This window comes from Astatotilapia calliptera, chromosome 12, assembly GCF_900246225.1.
Source record: "Astatotilapia calliptera chromosome 12, fAstCal1.2, whole genome shotgun sequence".
NCBI lineage: Eukaryota > Metazoa > Chordata > Actinopteri > Cichliformes > Cichlidae > Astatotilapia > Astatotilapia calliptera.
Genome location: NC_039313.1, coordinates 20069784 through 20094750, shown reverse-complemented (window position 1 = coordinate 20094750; position 24967 = coordinate 20069784). Strand labels below are relative to the sequence as shown.

Sequence of the window (24967 nt, the reverse complement as noted above, 5' to 3'; positions counted from 1 at the left end):
AAACAGTGGCAAATGTAGATGCACATAGGCGAAATAGCAACAAATCATCTGTGGTCACAGCAACACAAAAAGAGGGTTTATTACCTAGTAGATCAGAAGTAATTTCTCCTTTAAAATGTATTTATTATTTTTAGATTGAAAACATACTGAAATAGCCTATACTTTAGATTTTTACTCCATTCTGACCTTTCAGAAAAGACCAACACAGCTGACATCAGTCACAGCTGTGCAGGGCAGAGACCCAAAACATCTCCCACCAATCATATTTAGGACAACAGTAGTTCTTTCATTATATTATTCTGAGGTGGGATAGCAATGCTGAAAATGTGCCTGGCCTGTCCATAAATATGTTTGTATTGCAGGACATTAGGTTTCCCCAAAGTGGGTAGAGCAAACACCTGCTGTTTCCTTCCTTCATGTTCATGTCAGAATCTCTGCAGAATGACCAGTGTGAACGTTTGTCTATGCTCACAGGATTATATAAATGAAAAGGGTACTAAAAGCCAAGATCTTAACTAAAACCAAACAACATTAAGAGACGATGGCAGACTGCCTATATGTTTTCAGTTAGTTTTGGGCGTAACGTTTCAAATATCCCTTGATGGTTTCATCCCATTGATTTACCATGGCATTGAGATTAGGAGATGTCGTTCACACAGGAATGTTTTCCCTTTTAAAAACAGATAACATACGTTATATCCTCAAAAAACCTATTTGATTTCAGTATTTTACACGGTGGTTTTACTGGACCCTTCCTGCTCTTTAGATATCATATTGATGACTGCTATAAGCATAAATGGAGTTCACATTTTGTTTAGCTATATTATAAGATCCCTGGAATTACATAACTATAGAAAAAAAGCAGTCAGTGTCTTGCAGCTCACTCATTAATTTTCATGGTTAATTTATGGCCAAGTTATTACACTTAACAACCTCGAACACATCAAACCACATCCGCCAAGCATGTCTGTTCCTAGATCATAAATGGTCAGAAAACTGAGACAATATTACAATATAATGGAAATGAATATTCAGGTTGTTGTGGGGTGCCAAAACTTTCCTTGTTCAGTTCCAGAGGAAGACCGCTGTAACATGTCAGTCATCTCTATCGATTTTGTCCTTTCATTTCTCGTCCATCTCTATTCTCTAATGCACACAATAATGATGAGGGGTGTGTATATGCATATGTGTATATGTCCTCAGTGGATGGGTTCACGTTTATGACTCGAAGACTGTGACAAATATATTTGAACATATATTGTGTTGACTAAGATGACTGTGCAGTACAAATCCTAAGGTAGCTGATAAAGCACTTTAGTAAATAACAGGAATAACAGGATGGACAGAGAAAAAAGACAAACTAAGACTTCCCATAAACTGGGCCAAAGACCTTTAATAACCCCATTATCACATTTTTGTTGGTGTCTCATTCAAAAACCACTGTAGAAAATATGTTTCAAGTCCCACTTATAAGGAAACTGGAAAAAGGTCACCCACATTCACCAGCTTTTATATTTAAACAAGAACAAAAGTGTGTTTCCAAACTGTAAAAATTAAATGTACTTAAGCACGGATGATGATTTGAAGGCTTCTTAAGTTCAGACTAAACATGGGTCAGTGCTACGGAAGGACAATCCACTACTTACCATCCAGTTTGCCTACATAACAGTACACATCGTAGGTCTCTGTAGGTTTTCTGGTTCCATACGACCTGACACCAGGTTTATTAGGAAGGTTGCCATGACAGCCCTCTCTTGGCCTTGTAATTGGGTATCTGTATAAAAAAAGAGAAACAAAGAGCCATTTTAAAGTCTTTGTCTTTCACATCACTCCAGAATTCAGTCGGACATATAGAGCATACGTGATTAAACAGCAGTGTTGTTGTCTCTGGGACAGGCAACTGAAATGCAGCTAACCTCACTGTCTGGTCAGCAATCCAACCGGCATCGCATTGATCAAAGCCGTCCTCATAGGCTGCTTTCAGTTGCTCATAGGTTGCAATGTTTGCTCCAACGTTTTCACAAGTTTGTACAGCTTTCTGGTAGTCCAAAGTGTACCTGCTGATGCTTGATCGGTAGTGAAAGACAACACCTAACGATAAGCAGTGAAAAATGAAAATGAAAATTAAAAACTCAGGCATAGAGTGATCTGGAAGTCATTAGTTTAACTTCAGCGCTGTAAATTATGGCAAATGTCCTATAAAGCACCCTCTATGTGTGATATAACTAGGTCACTCAGCTTCTTCGGAAAGAAGGATCTCTGCAATAAATGGAGGAGCGACACAAAATGCAGTTCACCACAAACAAACGAGAGAACTCCATATGATGCCATGGCCCTGAAATCCCCATATTTGTGGACAGTAAATAGACGCAAAAGATATGATTGATAGTCATAATTAACATTGCAGAGAGTTGGAAAAGAGGTTATGCAGATTGTAAACCAGTGAAAACCAAAACTATCTGAGTGTCCCCCCCCACCCATGTTTTCTACATGAGTTATATCTCCCAGCGTGCTTCTCAAATGAGAGCATGTAGAATGCACATGACACTAGGTAAGGATTGATGACCCCACCCTCCACCTCACCACATCCCCTACCAGCATAAGGGCGCTATCATTTTTAGGATGCTGAAGAATACTGCCTCCCACAGACATACTAACGCTTCCTGTGTGCCCGTAAAATGAAATAAAAAATCTATACTGACACGGTGGCACCCGATATTACAGCAATGCACTGTGTTTGAATGGATAATGAACTGATAATCACTGGAACTAAGGCACTGCTGTGGCTGATATGGAAAATTACCAAAAAAAGGTCATCTGACTCTTTTTCAAGAGAGCGTCACCTCTAAAATAAAAGCTGTGGTTACTCTGCATGACTAACGGTTAGCTGCTGCTATCAATGTAAGCAAAAGGACGCCCATAACTTTCCCATCCTGTTTACATTTCTGTCAGCACTTGTGTGGCATTTCACTATTATTAAGTTTTGCAGCATCCCACCTCTACAATTTTAAAGTTTTTGTCTAATTCCACCATAATAGAGGAAGGATACTGGGAATCTCTTACCGCTGACATCAAGGTTAACAGTATCCTGGGTGTCTTCAATCCCGAACATGACCTCGCAACGATAAGTGCCAGCGTCACTGGCACGCAGCTTCACAATTGTGAGCGAGGCGTCACCGACAACTTCAGGGTGGCTGGGTACTGATACACGGTTCCTGTAGCTTGAGCCTAGCTTGATGATCCCATTTTGTGCCACCAGCACCGTGGACTCTGTTCGTCCCTGTATTTTGCTCCATTTGATCCGCAAGTAATCCTTGTTGTAAACGACTGTTCCACTGGGACTGATGACTGGTGCTGAGGTTGGGATTGTGGAAAAGTAGCAGGGAAGATTTACCTTCCCTGAGAGGGACCCTATGACTGGTTGGATGACTGATAATGCATTTGAGGCTGAAAGGCAAAAGGCCAGAGTTAGATGGAGTGCAAGTTCATTTAATGTTTCTATTTTAATGGCAACCTTCTTTATTGTTTTATTTTATTCAAAATGCACATATCTCCTCTTCAATTTTCACTCTTATCCTAACAGATCGAACCAGACAGTATGAAATGCACAAGTCATTTGCACTGATAGGGTGTGACCACTGCACCAAGCCTTTAAAAAAGCATCCATTATGACTTGACTCTTGGAAAGTTAAACCTCAACTTTAAAATGATGGGTGTGGGAACATATTCAACACAAGGGCAGTGTATGTGCAGCATGTCTGCATCAAGTTATAGATAATCAGGGAAAGAGGGAAAGTCATCATGGTTGTATTATTTCATGAAAGTTTGCTGCTAAGCTCTGTGCATGTTCCTGCTTTTTTAAAAAAAAGGATAAACTAAATAAGCAAACCCACAAAAACAGAAGTATGTCGGTGAACAGTATTATGTGTATTCTGCATGTCAGATAAAGTTCTAAATGCAAATGGCAATAAGATGATTACAGTTATTTTGGATGGGGTAGAAAAGCATTCACAGGGAATAATGGGAGGAATGCTCCGTGCGGACAGGCCAAGAGGTGTGAGTCTGTGTGCTTCAACAGAGGGTCTTATTAGGATGTGGGATGAAACCAGCTGTTCAGCTTCCAGACTGGAAGCAGAGTCTAATTGAAAGGTGTCCATCCCATACCCAGAGACAGAGACAAAGCTATGTGGACAAGTAGTATGCAGGTCCTAGATTGTAACCCTCAATTCCTCTTGACCTACCTCTAAGTAGAGTCTTGCAGGTTTCACACAGCAAAGACTGGAAGAAACTTATCAAACATGCTAAACAGTTGCTCTGGAGCTATAAGAAGAGTAGAGGAATACAAAGGGAAAAAAGGGCAGAGGCAGGGAGAAGAATGGAGGGAGGGATGTGGGTGGGGAGTGACTAAAAAAAAGAAAAACAGAGAAAATCCAAAACTTAGGCATGGAACCAGGGAGCAGGAGAAAGAGGAGTGACTAAAAAACAAGGGAGGAGAACTAACCCATTCAAAGCTTACCTGTTGCAGCTGCAGCTTCACAGAGGCAATATAACCACAGGACATGCTTTATATTCAGTATCATCTGTTGGAAAGAAGAAGAAAAAAGGAAAGGGAGTGCAGCTTAGGAAGCAAGAAATTTAAAGTTTAAATGTTAATTGCATCCACATTTGGCTTATGGAGAAATGCAACTCCTACAGTAGGTTATAACAGACAAGTCTGTTTAAGCACTTTTCTAACATTATGGTCTGTAGAGAAAAAAAAATACTCCCCATTTATTAAGCATGTGTATTCGCAAAATATCCACATGAAAAAATAGATGTTCCAACGGGCTAAAGTGTGATTTTAATACGTTTAATACGTTGTGTTTATAATATCTAACATTACCAAGCATGATCTTTTATTCGTCTCTAACTAAGATGTTGAGCTTTGTATGTCTCGGGGGTTCAGATGTAAGACTCCCTGTGGGGTCGGAGTTGTGAGTTTGTGGAGACAGAAGGACAGGAGCACCGAGCCCCTCACCCTCATTTGCACCCCGCTGTATAAACACATGCGGTGGGTCGCAGTGCTAACTGAAAACTAGTATTGTTTGTTTTCAAAGGGAGACAATCTCGCACTAATGGCAACTGGCAGGTTCAAAAGATCATCCTCTAAAATACTGCAGGATGGCAGTCTGCGCCTTTAACTCCCACGAGCTCCACGTCGATTCAATTGAACCATTCTAACGGAAAATAAATGAGACTTTAAAAATATTTTAATACCATATATCGACGGAGGATATATTGCTCTTAGCTTAACGTGAAATAATTTAGTCATATTTACACAAAGACATGCATGACTTGATGTAATTGCTGAAGTTTTTTAAACCCTCTTTCTCTCTCTAAGAAAGCTGAAAAACGAACACAGATCAATACTGAAGCATCACAGGGAAACTAATTGGTTGCAGGCTTTTACAGTTCGAGCGCAGTTCAGGGATGTCCCTTGCTATGAAGCACAATCGTCCGCTTTAAGTACAGTTATTGATTCAAAACCTCACTTTTGGCAATAGCAACACTTTATGCGACGGTTCTTCTTCTCAGGAACACCTGTTGCTTCTGGACACTCCACAGAAATTATGACATGGGTGGCATGGTCACTCCAATTTCTAACAACTGACTGCGGAGTAATCTCCAGTCCACAGACTCGTTTTTCTGAATTGTTTGTCTTACTCGTCAAGAAACATCTGCACATCGGTGCAGGTTATCTGAGGACAACATCGTGGCGCGTGTGTTTGTCTTAAACGACTTGTGTTCTTAAAAGTTGCATTCATTTGATTTAATATTTGTTTAATGTTATAGCAAAATACACATTGAAAAAGCAACAAACCAACAATAGGAAATCAGTTATTTTGCAAAGAATTGTCTCAATTCTTCCTTAATTCAAAGATAACTATCCAAACAGAAATAAACTTACCTTTAAATGATTTTTATTCCATAAAATGTACAAAAATAGATTTACGTCCTTATACGGAATTAGTCCCGGTCCGCAACATGCGTGCGTAAAAAAGTGCCTAAATAGGTCTGTTCCACATTGGAAGCAGCACTTATCTTCCCCTTGATGCTCCGCAGTTGTAGTGTCCTGCTCTGGAATGATGGGCACACAGCGACTGAGACCGTGAAATGCTGGCACGGAACAGCTTCAATTTTACCTAAATCACGCGGTTATTTCGTCAGTGTCAAGAGGTGGGGCCCATAAAAAAAGTGAATGAGACAGAGTGGAGGAGGGAAAAAAAACTCTAATTTGACCGTGTGCCTTAGAGGTGTACCCTCTGCTTCTTTATCAAGGATCTTTTTGGCTGGTAACAAGAGTCCCATATGATCGTCAGATAGCATAAAAGTAATCAAAACTAAGAAAATAGCAAATTAAAAGATATGTCATAGCTTTTTCATCTAAATATCAAGAAACAGATAAATCATCTACTGTAGGGAGCGCACCAATCAAGGCTGGGCGATGGAAACGGGGCGGTCCACACATGGATGGTTGAGTTTGAGTCACAGAAGATACTTCAGTCAACACTGTGAGGGAGTTTTCCCATCCATCCCGCAGTCTCATCCGTCATGCGAGCATTTGGTATGCTAGTATGAATGCAGTTTTTAAGGTGCTAAGACAAAAGTTCATGTGATCATCAAGAGAAACTGATGAGGTTGAATAAAAACGTGTCATTTCTGATCACTGTGCAAAACCGCCTAACTAAGAGTGAAACAATGGCGGTTAACTGAAGGCTTTGGTCTTGCTATTTTACATAAAGAGAGGGGGCAAGGCTTATAAAGTTGCCTGATGATCATCATTATTGGCTACTACAAAGCACACAGCAAAATCTCCAGTGTTAAATTAACACTAGAGAGTGTCTATATGGGTCCACACCTCTGAGTGTTAAATACAACACTGTTGAGTGTTAAATTAACACTTTTGACAGTGTTATATGTTTAAAAGTAACCGAGTCAGTTTTGAAGATTAAAATTTTCAAATTCAAATTCAAATTTTATTTGTCACATACACAGTCATACACAGTACGATATGCAGTGAAATGCTTAGACAACTGCTCGTGACCTAAAGAAAAAAAAAAGGAAAAAGCTATGAATAAGATAGGAAATAAATATGAAAAATTAAAAAATGTAAATTTAACTAGGAAGGAATAAAATATAAAAAAATTAAGGTTAAAAATGAAATAACTGTACAACACAAATTAGAATGAAGGGTAAATTTAACTGGGAAAGAATAAGATAAAATATACAAATTAAAGTTGAAAATAAAATAACTGTACAACAAAATACACAATACACAGTATAGAACTATATAAGAATGTATGAAGAAATATAAATAAATAAATATATATATACGCACAATAACAGCAGCTGTACAAGTATTAACTGGAAATGAAGAATATAGTGACCAGTGTTGTACAATCCACATTATGTCTTGTGCAGTGCAAATATGCTTAAAGTGATTTAAGTGATGAAGTGAAAACAATGTCCAGAATGTCCAGTGTGTGTGTAAGAACTATATGTGTGGGTCAGTACTGTGTGGTGGTGTGATTGAGAGATCGTATCGCCTGCGGGAAGAAGCTCCTCCTCAGTCTCTCTGAGCAGTGCTGATTTTCTAACACTGGAAAATAACTCAAAATGTTAGAAATATTCCAGTGTTATAAAATCAGCACTGCTCAGTGTTAGCCATTGTTAATCTTCAAAACTGACTAGGTTACTTTTAAACATATAACACTGTCAAAAGTGTTAATTTAACACTCAACAGTGTTGTATTTAACACTCAGAGGTGTGGACCCATATAGACACTCTCTAGTGTTAATTTAACACTGGGGCAAAAGTGTGTTACGGATTCAAATATTGGGGGTGGATACAAGAGGAAAAACCACAATAACAACACTGGTCCGGCCGGGTTGAGTCAAACGATGATTTTAATGATCACACGCGTGGGAGATGGACACCGTACGCAGACAGCATCAGATCTCAAAATGGTGGAGCATTGATCAAACTCTTATAGCCTCTAGTGGCCCCCACCTTATCATAAAAGCCTGAACATTCACATGCTTTCTCTCACACGGCGCCTAAGCTACGACCTTGGCTCCCTGTTTATCTGCTCCTGCTGAGATGGGGCAGAAAACTCCAGTATGTTCTGTTCTCTTCTAATCAGACAAATAAGGCGATGACTTTCTGCGAACAGTATTTCTTATAACTCAGCAGTATAATGCATCATAAAACAATATCATTCATTCACAATAAATCAGCAGTCTAATGTAATGCAAATCAGTTTAACAAAGGCAATAGTTATCACCTTCTAATTCAGGAGAATAATGCAAACTAAAACTACATAATAATTCACAATCTTTAATTAGGGGTCTAACATGGCATAAAATAATATTATAATCCAACACTCCCCCTGATGAGCTCTTTAGAATAAAGAGCTCACCTACACCCTGTAATCCAGTGTGGCCGGGTTCATTTCTTCTCACTCCTGAGGCCCTTTGTCCCCCTGTTGGGCGAACCATATGTGAGATGACCTCTGTGTTTGCGCAGTTCAGATGCAAGAAAAACTATTATTACAACAATAGCAGGTACAGATGACACTACCCAGTTCTTCCACAGCTTTATTTTGGTGCTACCTTATACCCTTCAGACGTACTCAGACTAGAACCTCTGTCCGAGGAGCTTTTAGCCTTTATTTTATTGCTGCAGCCACCAGTGTCTTCCAGTTGGGTGATCCTCTGCTCTCCTTTCTTCAACCTCAGGGGTTAGACAACCCTTCAGCCGTGACACAGATCAGGGGATTATTCTGCCCCGATTTCCAACAACGATCTGTGTATCCTCGGGTCCTGTGTGTCCTGTGTATCCTCCAGAAAAAGGAACAGGAACGTGTCCCCCTTTTGACCAAGAGCCTCTCGAACCTCGCTGGTCAGGTGTTCCTGGATTTCCGCCAACCCCTTCATGGTTATTGCTGTGTTTATGGGATCCATCCTTTTGAGGTGACTAATCGGAGCCCAAGCGCCATGACACTTGAACCCAGTTGGTGTCTCGGCAGTCACTGTGTCTGTCTCTGCTGCGAAGGATCCTCATATATCTGTGACCTCGTCTGGTGTCTGTTCCTTTCTCTGTAAGAGACAGAAAACCAAAACACCTCTCTGCCTAGCCCTAATAATCTAATGTTGTTATCTACTGATCTTCTGGTGATTCAGAATTGGTTTAGACTATTCAGAATGTCCCAGGGACTTATTCTAATCATATCCTATGTGTGTGTAAGCGTGTTTGCATTTAGCCCTCTGCACTCAAGGCATTTCCTACACTTTATCAGTCTGGACCATCACGCCGAACGAAGCTTATGACCTTCAAAAGACCGAGCGCCAACTCATTATAAGCACATTTGCAAGGTGTGTCTGGAAATTATTAAAACCACTCATTTTAACAAAAGACATCAAAAACAAATTAGCCATTTTTAATCCTAACATTTGCCCCCCCAAAAATCATGTGTTTGCTTCCACCTACTGTCCCACGGTTTCCTCTCCAGTGTGGTACTCAGCTTCTCATGAACACAGGCATTTTATCTTCTAAACGCTATTCAGTTCACTTCAATGACTAATGCTTAAACATGGAAATAATGATTTATGCTTCTCACTGATTCTCTAAAAAAGTCCGGAAACCTCTTGGGTCACTATTAGCTTAAGCAACTAACCACTCTTATTGGATTGTATCGTGTCATCTCAATGAGAACAAATTGAGTTGTTGGATTTCGTACAGATCTTTAAAGCCTGAGGCAATTGTGTTAAATACACGCGAGATGCTTACGTAAACCCAAGGGCTGGCCCCTTTTTTCTTTTTTTTCTTTTTTCAGTGTGTTCCTCCTTCAATTAAATCTCAATCACAAAAATGTGGCGCTCCGAAATAAGACTCACACCGTTAATTCATCATTTTCACTCTGCGCCACTGCTCTTTATCAGGCCGTGTGAAGCACAGCAAACAGTTCAGTCGAGGCCTTGAGCCATAAACAGGCATCACGCACAGACATTGTTTTCATAACCAAACTGCCTTAGACCTTGTCCCCTAAATCTACACAAATGCCCTCTGGGTGACATGAAATGCATTTAACCAATAAACAATCAATGGGTTCTTGTTGTTGTAACAGATTCTGTATTTGGATGTTTGTGTGCAGCGTTCTTCATTGCATCAGCGTGTGTGTGTATCACTCTTCATTGCACAAGCGTGTGCATGTGTGTGTGTGTTCATCACTTCTCAGTGAATTGAATCACCATTTCGATTTGTGTGCATGTGTGTGTGTCATTTCTCAGTGAATTGACTCAGCGTGTGTGTGTGTGTCAGTTCTCACTCAATCAACGAGTGCATATGTGTTCATATGTGTGTTTCTCTTCATTCTGAGTCAGTGTATGTAGATGTGTGTGTTTGTGTGTGTTTGTGTTCATTACTTTCCTGTTCTGGTGTTCTGGGTCCAACCGAAGAAAGTCCAACTTTTTTGTAATCAATTAACCAGTATCAGCCTCTAACTGTATCTGGCCTAATCTCTAAAGTCCTTAACTCAATTTAACAGTGTCCAAAAAAGCGCAGATACCGTTTAACACGGTAAGGAGCCTCTAACTCCTAGCTTATTCCAGGATGCCCTGTACCCCACAGTTAAGCCAAACTGAACTAACCCTGATCGCCGACAGGTCCACGGCCAGGAGGGAGCGTAACCTCTGGGCTATGCGCTTCTTAGCAGCCTCTAACTGCCGTCCTATAATAATTTATAACACTTTGAAACAGCAGTCAACTCCTCGAAACAAGAGTATGACTGAGGCAGGTGCAACTTAGTGATCAATGGAGCCTCTAACTCACAAAATGACCAATTCCCTACCAAACTACTTGAGCCTCTAACTGCATTAATTTCTTAGCAGCCTCTAACTGCATTAACTCATGAGATTTTTTCATCAAAATCAAAACAGACATCTACCAGTAATTTCAGTGAGTAGACTTTAATTTTATCATGTCCAATTTGGCACACTTTGGAAATAGATTCAACAGGTAGTGCCTTACCTTTGTATAAGCTTGTGCCCACGCACGTCACACCACTGGCTCGTGCCTGTCCGTTCGACAACCTCGGACCGTCCAAACCTCCAACTTCCACCCCAATACCACAGGACGAGCCCCCAAACTGGAAGACACTGGTAGCTGCAGCAATAAAATAAAGACTAAAAGCTCCTTGGACAGAGGTTCTAGTCTGAGTACGTCTGAAGGGTATAAGGTAGCACCAAAATAAAGCTGTGGGAAAATTGGGTAGTGTCATCTGTACCTGCTATTGTTGTAATAATAGTTTTTCTTGCATCTGAACTGCGCAAACACAGAGGTCATCTCACATATGGTTCGCTCAACAGGGGGACAAAGGGCCTCAGGAGTGAGAAGAAATGAACCCGGCCACACTGGATTACAGGGTGTAGGTGAGCTCTTTATTCTAAAGAGCTCATCAGGGGGAGTGTTGGATTATAATATTATTTTATGCCATGTTAGACCCCTAATTAAAGATTGTGAATTATTATGTAGTTTTAGTTTGCATTATTCTCCTGAATTAGAAGGTGATAACTATTGCCTTTGTTAAACTGATTTGCATTACATTAGACTGCTGATTTATTTTGAATGAATGATATTGTTTTATGATGCATTATACTGCTGAGTTATAAGAAATACTGTTCGCAGAAAGTCATCGCCTTATTTGTCTGATTAGAAGAGAACAGAACATACTGGAGTTTTCTGCCCCATCTCAGCAGGAGCAGATAAACAGGGAGCCAAGGTCGTAGCTTAGGCGCCGTGTGAGAGAAAGCATGTGATTGTTTAGGCTTTTATGATTAGGTGGGGGCCACTAGAGGCTATAAGAGTTTGATCAATGCTCCACCATTTTGAGATCTGATGCTGTCTGCGTACGGTGTCCATCTCCCAAGCGTGTGATCATTAAAATCATCGTTTGACTCAACCCGGCCGGACCAGTGTTGTTATTGTGGTTTTTCCTCTTGTATCCATCCCCAATATTTGAATCCGTAACACAACACAACATAATTTTCCTGTTTGTCTGTTTTTGTTTTGTTTTTGTTTTTTCTCTTTATGCTTGATTACAGGCTGCTTTGTCGGCCCTGAAAGCCGAGGCTGACCTGGACTCCTGCTCGCCCCTCTACCATCTTTGCTCACTCCTCTACCATCTTTGATGTGACCCTGACCAAATGCTACAGCAGCTGGACCCACAACAACAACCTACAAATGTCAACAAGTGCTGCAGGAAAATGATCTCATGCAGCAGAGACGGAGAGCGTTAAATCCAAGGCCCGTTTCACTACACGGGGGAGATTTCCAGACAGCTTCAGCTGACAGAGCTGTGACGAGACGCCCATTAAGCCCGGATGAAAAGTGAGGCAGAGCAAAAGAATGCTGACCTTAACAACTCTGCATTAAAACTGTGCAGGACAGTGACGGACCAACACGGATGATCAGGCAGCAAAAAGGGCGTGCCAGAGACAGGAGGAGTAACTGAGGTCAGGAGGCACCTCAGAATGGACAAAAGCACAAGAAGAAAATAAGCTGAAGGCACAGGTGTCGGGGCTCGGCCAGGAGCTGACCTCTGAGAAGAGCCGAACAGCAGAGCCGCAGAAGGCCGTGGAGCAAAGCAAGGAAAACATCAACAAACTTCAATCTGACATGTACAGAAAAGACTCTGAGGTTTCTGCCCTCAGTAAGAGCTCAAGGCATCAGAGCAGAAGCTGAGCATGGCTCAGGAGGAGCTGGCTGATAATCGAACCCATCAGTCAGGCTTGGAGTCACAGACACAGGACTTGAAATCAGGCCGGAGCTTGCTGGAGCAGGAGGTCGCCAAACCTGACGAAAAAGCTCCAACAGCAGGAGCAAGCCCTGAAGGAGCTACAGAAGCAAAAGGGTCAAGTTAAGGAGGAGCTGGACAAGGAGAAGATGCAGGACACTGGAGAAAAGGACTGCCTCAATTGGGGCCACAACCAGTATGGACAGAACTTTGAGCAGCAGCACCAATGGATGCAAACAGGCTGAAATGGAGGAGGGCAGGACCCCAGGGCACGCTTCAGGCCGTGGTTTACCCAGAACACCAGAACAGGAAAGTGATGAACACAAACACACACAAACGCACACATCTACATACACTGATTCAGAATGAAGAGAAACACACATATGAACACATATGCACTCGTTGATTGAGTGAGAACTGACACACACACACGCGCTGAGTCAATTCACTGAGAAATGACACACACATGCACACGCTTGTGCAATGAAGAGTGATACAAACACACACACACATATGCACACACTTGTGCAATGAAGAGTGATACAAACACACACACATGCACACACTTGTGCAATGAAGAGTGATACACACACACGCTGATGCAATGAAGAACGCTTTACTAACAAATGCTGCACACAAACATCCAAATACAGAATCTGTTACAACAGCAAGAACCCATTGATTGTTTATTGGTTAAATGCATTTCATGTCACCCAGAGGGCATTTGTGCAGATTTAGGGGACAGGGTCTAAGGCAGTTTGGTTATGAAAACAATGTCTGTGTGTGATGCCTGTTTATGGCTTAAGGCCTCCACTGAATTGTTTACTGTGCTTCACACAGCCTGATAAGGAGCAGTGGTACAAAGTGAAAATGATGAATTAACGGTGTGAGCCTTATTTCGGAGCGCCACATTTTTGTGATTGAGATTTAATTGAAGGAGGAACACACTGAAAAAAGAAAAAAAAGAAAAAAGGGGCCAGCCCTTGGGTTTACGTAAGCATCTCGCGTGGATTTAACACAATTGCCTCAGGCTCAATTTGTTCTCATTGAGATGACACTATACAATCCAATAAGAGTGGTTAGTTGCTGAACTCACGGAATTCACAACACCGCATAAGATTTCAAACTACAGGAAAATCACTGGAGTTATAAGAGGCAGACAACGACACACACACCCCATGCATGCTATTGCTATTTATTGTGGATTAACCTGTCAAGGGCAAGAACAAAAGAATTCTGCCTCAAATACAGGAAATCATAGCTTTTCTGTATTTCCTACATTGTTGGCATGCTGGTTAGTGCTGTTGCTTGACAGTAAGAAGCTCCTGGGTGCAAGTCCACAGTCTGGCTAGTTTGCAGTGGTTTCTCTTTGGGTATTCTGGTTTCCTGCCACAGTGAAAAGTCATGCAGTTATTAGAGCTAGGTTAATTGATGATTCTAAATTATCCATGAATGTAAGTGTAAACGGCTGTTTCTTTCTATCTGATAGACCGGTCAGCTGTCCGGGGTGTACCCTGCCTGGCAACCTATCACTTCAGGGTTATTTCCCAGCCCTGGTGCAACCAGGATAAAGATAGGAGGATGGTAGTTGTTGTAGACCCCTTCAATTTTTATGGTAACCAGAATCTAGACTTTGTTGAACCGCATGTAATATGAAGACAACATGTAGTATTTAAGTGACCAAGTAGTATTTGGATAAAAGTTATTGAATAGTGTTGAAATAAACTGACAGAATTGAAGGATTAAAATACTCAACTTTCTCCATCTGAACATGTTTCAATCGTGTTTTATGAACACAAAATGCACAGGTTTACTGAATATGAAAAGGTTGTGTTGATTTAACTCAGTTGTTTAAGTTTCTGCCAAAGCAAAACATTTGTGTGCAACCAGTGTCCACTATTGAATTAAGTAAATCCAACATGTTTTTTGTCAGTGCAAAAAGGAGTTACGGTACCTGTATTCCTACACAATATTGTCCCGGGAGGGAGAAAAACTTTCTTGTGAAGTTTTGGTTGATTTTTGGGTTTTGCTTGACACTAGGTTGATTTTATCAGTGAGGTTTGGATTGTTTTCTTTCTCTAAGAGAGAGAAAGATGGTTTTATGCTTGGACATGTTTGCAATGGGCCTCAGTATTTGTTATTATATGAGTATTTTATTGGTTACATTTGTTTTTGCTTTTGTTACAGTGCACTGAGATAAGAAAATCTGAGAGGTGTGATCCACCAGTGGTGATGTTTTGGTATTTTGTGAGTTCCTGATTTAACAAATCAGCTCTTTAATCCAGGCCTGAGAGATTGAACTTTAAAGCGCTATAAAATATTCTTACTGGAAACAGTTGCAAAGTATTTTTCTCCATGATTATAATGGGCTTGGGAGAAATTCACTTATATGGGACATTGATCACATGAGAAGTCCTGAGCCTAAAAGGATTGCAGCGAGTCAATCCAGTCCAAAAAACAAGGAACTGTTTTCCTTTAAAAAGATGACGTCATCATTTTAAAGGAAAACAGTTCCTTTTATATTATAAATATAATGTGCCAAACCACATGCGGATGGAGAGTTGGAATCGATAAGATGGTGAAATAACACGCAGTAAAATGTTGATCATGTTGATTATGTTTATTCCAGTGTGCAGAGCAAGGTTATTATTATTAACGAAAACAAATGAAATAACGAAAACTAGAAGTGAAAAAACATTTTCGCAACAAGTGTCAATGTGTAACAGCTGTTAAAATGAACATGTAGTGCTCTGTGATAACATGAATGCTGTTTAAACATGCTAATTATCACTTTATTTATTGAGAAATTGGATATAAGCATCCTCTAACACCCAGAGATCACAGTCTGTAGAGTCAGTGTCCTTTCCGGAGAATTTTCTCTGAACCACTCAAACATTATCTGCCTTAAAACAAAATTATTAAAACTGCATTTAGGTGCCATCAGTACTGTAGTAATAGCATTCCTTGACATGATCCGAAAGAGAGAACTATATAAGGTGAGTTGATCTAGAGTGCGTTTGCTGAAGCTAGAGAGGTTCATTCATTGTTCAAAATGATGGTGATGTGTGTCTGAAACCAGCTGAAGAGAGAGCTAAGGTGAAAAACCTCTTGTGAAAAGTCAGCCCCTGAGGGACCTTGTAAAAAGCTGTAAAAAAGGTGTATGTTCCATACCTGAGTGGACTGGTATTATCTCAGGGGCATTCAAACAGTTCCCCATAGAACAAATCTCTCCTGCAAAGTAGCAAAAGAAGAACTGAGCGAGTTGTCGAAGGAAAGTTGGCGGTAATGTGTTTCAATTTTAACTGATTTCTCTATCACACATCGACAACCGTCTGTGGAATTCTAAACATGGGAAGTCTGATGTTTAAACAGACCTGTAAAATTAACAGTCTGATAGCATGAAGAGCAAACCAAAGCGAAATTGATATTCTGACAAAGACAAACTGAAATAACTTTGATAACTTTTTATAAACTTTGTTTAAAGAAAAACACTGAACAAAGGGGGGGAAATGCAACTTTATCTAAGCAGAATTAACATCTACTCAGTTGTAGCTGCAGGATTCATTTTACAGCTGAGTCAATGCTAAACTAAAATCTGCAAGTCACATAACATTCAACATTTCTCCTGCATGAGGTGCAGCTTTTCACTGTGTAAAAACCAGCGGGTTAAAGAGGCAATCAAAGAGTGTTTGATCCTGGTGATCTGTAGTGCAGGCTTCTGGGTGACCCACGTATCACATTGCCCGTAAAGGCAGTCGCCATCCGGCCCCATGCCACCTCAGACCGCATAAAAGCAGCTCCAGCCTAAAGATATCTGTCTTACCTGAACTCAGAAATATGAAGGTTATAGTGACTTCATTTAATGTATATTTAATACTGTTTTCCATTTAAGTGTGTCTGTGTGTCACCAGAAAATGTGATTCCAGAGACATTTATAGAAGGAGGAATCACTACAAAGGCAATTTTGAGGACAAATCCTTTAGTTTTTAACTATGAAAGATGCAGTCGCAAAGCTTGTGAGTTTAATTACGATATAAATAAAAAGGCTCAGTTTGGAAATGGGTGTGAGCTGACCTATTAGTACTGAGTAAAGATCACCATTAGTGTCAGTCCTCATGTCCCATTTAGGGTGGACCCAGGCTCCATCCCATTTTACACTCCTGTCATACATTAATTGGGATTTTTAATGCAGTATGTAACTCCCTTTGTCAAGAGTGATTTCATATGCAAACACACACTATTGCAGTTGATGTGGTCTCTAGGATTGATCTCTTTCAATAGAGTAGCTATTTTTTTTCTGTTTCTGTGGATTTGACAAAAATCGTTCAGTATGTACACGCGTAAGCCGATAACAGAAAATCTGCATTTCTGCATGTTCTCCCTGTGAGTGTGCCTCCCACACAAGTACAGGGAGAACATGCGCTCTGTCTTAGCCCTGTGTTGGACAGGCCTGGGTGTACACATGTCCTGTGATAGCTTGTATTGGCTCCACAGTGTGACCGTAACTTGGATAAGAAAATAGATGGATGGACGACTTCAACTGGCACACACAAAGGCAACCACATTATTCAAGAAAGCAAAAAAAAAAAGAATAAAAAATGGCATAAAACTGGTTGTAATTTAGGTGTCAGATAAAAGTTAAACCTGTGACCAGGAGTGGAAAATGACAGAGTGTTGGTTTTTTGGTTGTGAACCCACTATTTAATGCAGAATGTGGGGTAAATGGAGTTGGCTCTGGACAAAAGTGAACCTTGATCCCTTGAAGTCCAGACAACCAAACCTTATCCCCACAGCTTTAGAGGCCATGTGATGTAAGTGGCAGTGCAAACATTGATTACAATGGCATTTCTTCAAATCAAAATAGTGTGAATGTAAAACAAAGTGTAAGAAGTAAGAAGAAAGTAAAGAAATAGGCTTTATTTCTTCTCTTGGATATCATTTGTAATAATATATGATATATAACTTCAAATATACGATATATTTGTAGTTCGATACTTCCCATCCTCTTTCAGCTCCACCTTCACCTTCCTGGTCTTGAACTGGTGCATTCAAGTCCAGGATGGTGAAGGTGGTGAAAGCGCACCAGCTTTCACATGTGTTAACCACCACAATATTCATGCTAAAAGCGGTTTTGTGTAATAAGCTTAACTTTTGCAAAAACTTTGTTGTGGTCACCTATCTTTTCATACTGCTAAACCAGAAGTGTAATAATATATTGTCTGATCTGGCTCAGAAGAAAGAAAATAGTTCCTGTGGTGATGCAGTGTTTAGCTCTGTTGCATCACAGCCTAATGGTTTGGACCTGTTGGCTGGCTGTGGCCTGTCTGCTTGGGGGTTGTATGTTCTCGCTGTGCCTGTATGAGTTGTCCCTGGGTGCTCCAGCTTCCTACCGCAGCCCAAATACATGCATGTTAGGTTAAGTAGTAATTCTAAATATGTTGTTGTAGGTGTGAATATGAGCATGAATAACAGTCGGTCGCGCTGCGTTAGCCCTGTTGGACTAGCAACTACTTGTTGTGTGACAGCTGGGATAGGTTCCAGCTCTGCATGGTCCTGTAACCGAGTAGGTATGTAAAAGGAATAATGTTCCCTGCTAACCACAAGTACTTCTTTCTATGACTTCTTAACATCTTTAAAAAATATAAAGGCAAAAAAAAAAATAAAAGAAAGAGCTGCACAGTAACAGTGAGAATGCCCGAATAATGACAGTTGTTTGGAGTAATCTGTTGTCACTCAGCAAGTAGGGTGTCAGTCACGTTGGGACAGCTGACCAGCTGTCAGTCACTCAGAGAGAAAACACAGATTTCCTCTTCTGTGTAACATTTGTTGCCTCTGGGGAAAACCACTGATCTACACTGAGTTTTGTGTTTTTTTGTCTTGGCTCCAGCTTCTAAAAGAATGTCTTTACCTCAAGTCTTTACATAAAGTTCTTGTGGTGATATTTTAAGAAGCCCAGCAGACTGGAACTTTATGAATGGCTGCATCTGGCACGCTTTTTCTTACACTGAATGGATGGCAGTGGAACAAAGACATAAGAAGCGAGTTAAAACCAGAGAGGGGGATGATAATCGAACACAAACCATCCCCGCATCACAGATATTTGCCAATTGCAGTTCACATAATGCAGCAATCTGGAAACCTTTTAATCCCCCAACCCCATTCTTTCCCAGCCTATGCATGACCTCTGGGCACTTGAGATTGCAGTGTTTCAAAAAAATGTTGGTGTCATGCTGGACAACTCAGATCCTAAGTGTTTTAAAACTGTGTGATCCTAAATATTTTCACTAACTGTGTGAACAGTCATTGACTCCTTATGGTAAACTTCCAAGTGGAGTTATGTTTCTTACTCTTACTTTAGCCACTACACAGATGGGCGTGTGAGACAGTCGGTTATTAAGCCAGGCAGAAATTAAGCCTACACAAGAGAAGGCAGTATGGGCAGCTCAGCAATTCTTTGGTCTCTGACCAAGAGGAAGTTAAGATAATAACATAATGCATTCCCCTGTCATGAGAGAAAATCAAGTCAACTGTAGAAAGTCATTTTGGTTTCCTTGGTTCCAATTACCGTTTTAAAGAATGGTTTGGTAAAACTGGAAAACAAATCTTTTTTGGCCGCCCATTAAAATGTTTGGGTGGTATAGATGACTTTTAAGATCGCTTGGCAGTCACTGTATACTTCTAAGTAGAATCAGGTCAGGCGAGAACATGAAGAAACTACAAGACAGTGATAGAAAACACTTGCAAACATTATAAAACATTTGAAATGAAACAAATCTTTAAGTTTGCATATGAAATTGTGTTGAAACATCACTGTTGCTGCTTTCTCATCTGATTTTACCTATGCATGAGTAACAGCAAAAAAAGAAAAAGAAAATATATTTAGAGGACCTTATATGGCACCTTTTGAGCAAAGTTTAAATATCTACTGCACAACGTGGGGAAAAGAAAAAAGGCTTCCCCAAAGCACACTCTGCAGCAGGTAGCCATTATCACACTTAATGTTCAACCACAGTCCTCTTCAAACCTGAAGAACATTTGGTTTAATTCAAATAATGAGGCCAATCAGTTCACACCAGCATCTCAAAGAGAAGGCCCTCATTATTCGTGATTATCAAAAAGCTGTTTTAATGACTGTGTTGAAACAAAGCGAGTACTCTTTGCCACTGGCTATACTGCTCTACTGCCAAAAAAACATCACGAATGAGAGACAACTCAACTCTAAATGTTGTATGGAAATTTGTATTTCAATAAAGTTAATTAAGCAATAAAGTAAAATAAAATAAAAAAAAATTTTAACATTCATGGGAATAACACAAGCAAACATGTAAGTAACTGCCAGGGTAAAATTGTACTGTGTATTTCTATTATAATGGTGAGAAAATGAGAAGGAGAAGACCAGCACTGCAAAGCATCTTACACGTGTGAAAGATTTGGTGGAACTTCTGCAAATGCAGGGCAAAACTTTCCAAACAACACTGTGTGTTCAGCTGCTGAATGATTTTAAAGTTTAAGCTTAGATTGAATATACCGTTTGTTTTTCATATTTATGCTTTTTTTTTAAGATTTACTTTCTATGTTTATTTTAGATGACACTGAGACATGTCACTATGTACATTTCAGTTATTACCTGGAAAAGTAGGTGTTCAAAAATGCTGGTAGTCTGCGTAAGTCTGTCTTAAGCCATCAAAGGTGCAACTGCCCTCAACACAGTGTTCACATATTTCAATCAAACTCTAGAAAACGGTCGCATGAGATGACAGTGTCGGTGCGTTTAGATCAGGACATCGCCTGATGTGATGTTGCCTTTTCTCACGATGCGTTACTTTCATTCGCAGTCCTGGAAATATTCTATTAAGTCAATGCAAAGGGGTTGCCTGGGAACACGCAGGAGCCCAGACACATGATGCCCCCTCACTATGAACTCACCCGTCAACTTCCTTTTCTTATTCTCACATTGACCCAAATCGGCACAACTGGACACACGCAGACAGCAGGTAAACTGCTTAATGTCGACTGTGTTGGACGTGTGGACCTCCTTCAGAGGGGTGGGGGGCAGGGCTGCAAGTTTAGGGCTGCAGTGCATGTGTGAAAGCAGGCTTTCAAAGAGCATGGCCTCTGCTTTACTTTCATATGCCCCACCCCCACAGAAACATCAGCACTTCCCGCTGTGAGCAAAAACAGCAGCAGGTAATTGAGTCTGACGTGTCTCCCCCAATAAAGCTGACTACACTTTTTATTCAGGAAAAAAGGGGGAAAAAACAGGAGAAATAATTTATTGCACTAGCAATTTAATTCACTGTAAAAAGTATATAGAAATTTATATTACAGCGCCCCCCCCCCCCCCCCCCCCCAAAAAAAAAAAATACACTGTGTAAAATGCAAATAAAAAACGGAATGAAACGTCAGAAACTCATATTTATTCACAATAGAACACAAAAAACAAATCAAGGTCACTTAGAGTTTGATGGCTGCAACATGTCCCAATAAAGTTGGTACAGGACCATGTTTATCAATCTGTAGCATACTGTCTTCTTTAAACAGCAGTCTGTAAACATCTGGCAACTGAGGAAACCAGCTGCTACACTTCTGGGAGAGGAGCGTTATCCCAATATCGTCTAATATAGCATTCTAGCTGCACAACACTCCCGGGTCGTCTTTATTTAAGTTTTTCCATTTTATGATACTCCAAATGTTTCCAGTTGGTGAAAGAGTTCTTCTATTATGAAGTCATGTTGTTAGAGTAGATGCATGCAGCTCTAAAATCTTTGTACATCTTTTAGCATTGATGGTACGTTTCAATAGGCACTAACAGAGATGCAACTTTTTGCACTGAGCGCTGAAAACAAGTTGGATGGTCCCTCTTTAGCCTGGAGACTAAGAGGGCACTGTTTCTGGATTGTGTTCACACATGGCCCCATTTTTTGTTTAATAGAGCATCATCATCTTACATTTGTGTATATCACAGTGAACTGTGTTCACGATTACATCTGGATGTGTTTCTGAGCCCATCCAGTGATTTCCATGACAGAATCCTGCCCGTTTTCAAAATTAGCAAATATTTTTCATGAAAAAATAAAATGCCTCAGTTTAAACATGTGATATGTTTTCTGTGATCTATTGTAAATAAAATGTGGGTTTATAGGGTTTACACATTGTTACATTTTTACACAGCATCCTTGCCTTTTCAGAAATGGGGTTGTGCAAGAATCAGCTGGTGCAGCATGTCTGTATCATAAATAAAGTGTAAGCATTATTTTTTTTTAGTTTATTCAGGGATAACGTTTTGCAAATTAGATATAATAGTAAGTTTATGCTTATGTAGTGTGAAGTTGTTTCATATATTATAGTGTAGGATGGTGAATAGTGAGAGCCCAGCACAGGCAGATGACGGACAAAGACCACTCTGTCTCCCTGAAGCTTTGTGGCGGGAAACCAGGAAGACTCCTGTCACTTCCCTGGATAATGGGAACTCTACAGGTGCACTCTAAGTGAATAACGATGATAAGCAAGTGACTAAAGACATCATTTCAGACTTGCATGGCCATCGTTTCTATCTCACAAACAGTGTTAACCCTTTTAACACCAGTCCACTGATGTACATAGTGAGAATCTCGTGAAGTTGAAACAATTTAATTCAAAAGTTATTCCTTCAGTAACACAAAACGATGCATTGAACAAGAAGTCGGTTGATCTCAGCAAGCCCTAAAAATAATATTAAAGATAAAAGGTTCCTTAATAATATTTTGTTTTTCAAAATTGAATTGAAGAAATTAGCAAGTTAGCCTGCAGTAAAGCCTGCAGTAATCGTATGGTTGGTTATTCTATGAAAACTGATTGGTTTGTGAATCCATCTAAATTATTTGTTAAGTATGAACTTCTGTTACACACTGAAGTTGATGTGTTTATGTGTTTACCACTGTTTAGCAACATCATAGATCAACCTTTTTGCTCTCATAATTAAACTAGTTTTAATGTCCCTGCTATATATGTGAGTTATACATATATACATGTACCACTACTACCACATGTATGACGTGTATTCTAATAGAGTTCTTCATTTTTCATTAGTGATTGTACATCACTTTTTCCATGTTTTGTTTTTTATCTTTTCCCTGCCAACTTATTCAAGACCTCCCAGAATATTTTTGTTCTATGAATATATATACATGACCAACGACCAGGAAGTTATGTTTTCAACACTACCGCATGATGTGAAAACACTGATTGCTGGAAAAGTTCGTCACTGGCGGGGATAATGTTAAGCAGAAATTTTCTGTTTTGACTTGCCAGATTAAATTACAAGGAAAAAGCTGATAACATGTAATACTATGCATTTGCTAATGACTGTTGTCATTTTGAAGAAAAGGTTTCATTACTAATCAGTCAGGCGTCATTCTGAGGGTGTTAAATACTGCCTTTTTTTTTTAAAGTTTGTGTCATCTGTGTGATTTGAACAAAGTGTCATGATACCAGTCCTCACACCTAACACTGTGACAAATCACTTCTCATCAGACTTAAACACGCCAGGTAAACTTAAGCATATTTTTTTCTATGTAAAGTGTCCAAACCACAATCTTTACTTAACCAAGTAATTTGTGTCAGATGCCTTAATCAAATAAAAGTGCTTTAAGTGTCTAAACTGACCCATTGGTGGTGACTAAACCTAATCAGGTAGTTTTAGATGCCTAAATCTAAGAAAATCGTCTTCAGTACCTCAAACTAACCTGTTGGTGAAATGATGATTTAGACCACAGACACACCAGTGCAGACAACCCACCTGCCTGCTTATCCTCTCTTTAAACAAATAATACAATCATCAGTTTTAACTTTATAATAGCCTTATAGACCAAACCAAACCTATTATGAAACCAGCTAATGATAAATAACAAGCAGCATTTATTATTCTATTTGAATTATATCAATTTATTAAAGAAAGTTATAAAGCGGGAATGTGCAAATAATTTTCCCAAGGGGCAACATGAGAAGCTGGTCCGCGTTTTTGTTTCTCTCCCTTGTCTCCTGGCTCCTCCCCGCCTGGGCATTACTTGGTTCCAGGTTTCGACCTTGGCCAACACGCCTGGTTGCAAATTGACTCACCAGCTGCCCATCATCCTTGATTAACCTGCTACTACTTAAGGCGGCGCCTGGGTGATGTTCTTCGCTGGATCGTTTTACTTCAGTTAGTGTAGTCCCGGCTCTCTTTGTGGTTCCTGTTTTCTCTGAATGTGTTTCCCTGGTTTCCTAACGTGTGTTTGCTGTCTGTGTACAGACCTTCCTGGACCCCTTCCTGTTTTCCTTCGGACCCTGTCGAGAAACTGTGAGTGAGAGTCGACCACAGTGAGTTGTGAGCTTCGGATGAGTGAATCACTGATCGTGTGAAGAGGAGTGTTGGATGTGTTTCCCTTCACCTGGACTTCCCTGGAGCCCCTCTAACTCTCTTCACTGTATATATGTATATATCTGACCTGGTGTCGACATGTAAATAAACTTCCCTTTCATCGTACGATTCAGTTCTGCACTTGGGTCCTGCCTGTTTGACCGTGACACTGGGACTGTTGTGGAGGGCTCAATTCACAACAACAGTCCCAGTTATTCATGTGGCTCACTGGGAAAATAAACTGTCTAACCCTGTTATAAAGTATTAACCACACAATCAAATAAAACATGCTTATTTGTGTCCTATTCAATGATATATAAGTCAGAAAATACAAAAAGACAACCACGTTGAAATGCAAAATTTTTAATAATGATGTTAACATACATTTTCTTCAGAGGTATTTTACATACATTTTTAACATTTGAAAAATAAATCTCCTTTATGTGTTTAAATTACAGTAAATATTTAAAATCAAATAAAAAAACCCACATATTTAGACATTAAATGTGCACATTTACAGCAGGTTTTACCAAATTAAAAACGAATTATCAGCTTTTATTCCAAAAACAGAACGAGATCTTGCTTTGGAGCATTTTGAATCAAACAACTACCGGTACGCATTGTAATAAAGGAAATCCCTTAAATATTCAGCACTGTCTCCTTTTCAGCGTAAGCTCATTGTCCATCGCACGTTGTCATGCATTCATCTGTAAATTAACCTTTGATACTCTTCTTTGTTTTGCTTTCAGAATACTTTA

General features: G+C 39.9%; 1 protein-coding gene across 1 annotated transcript in view; it reads right to left on the bottom strand.

Moving 5' to 3' along the window:
• LOC113033389 (versican core protein) overlaps nt 1–6165 on the bottom strand; it is a 36286-nt gene extending 30121 nt beyond the window's left edge. Inside the window, exons 1-5 of the mRNA XM_026187132.1 lie at nt 5948–6165; nt 4517–4580; nt 3064–3447; nt 1917–2091; nt 1647–1774 (exon numbers count right to left, since the gene is read on the bottom strand). Of these exons, the coding sequence (XP_026042917.1) occupies nt 1647–1774; nt 1917–2091; nt 3064–3447; nt 4517–4580 (751 nt within the window). The 5' untranslated portion in view covers nt 5948–6165. The remainder of the gene's footprint in view (nt 1–1646; nt 1775–1916; nt 2092–3063; nt 3448–4516; nt 4581–5947) is intronic.
• Between the last annotated feature and the right edge of the window lie 18802 nt (nt 6166–24967).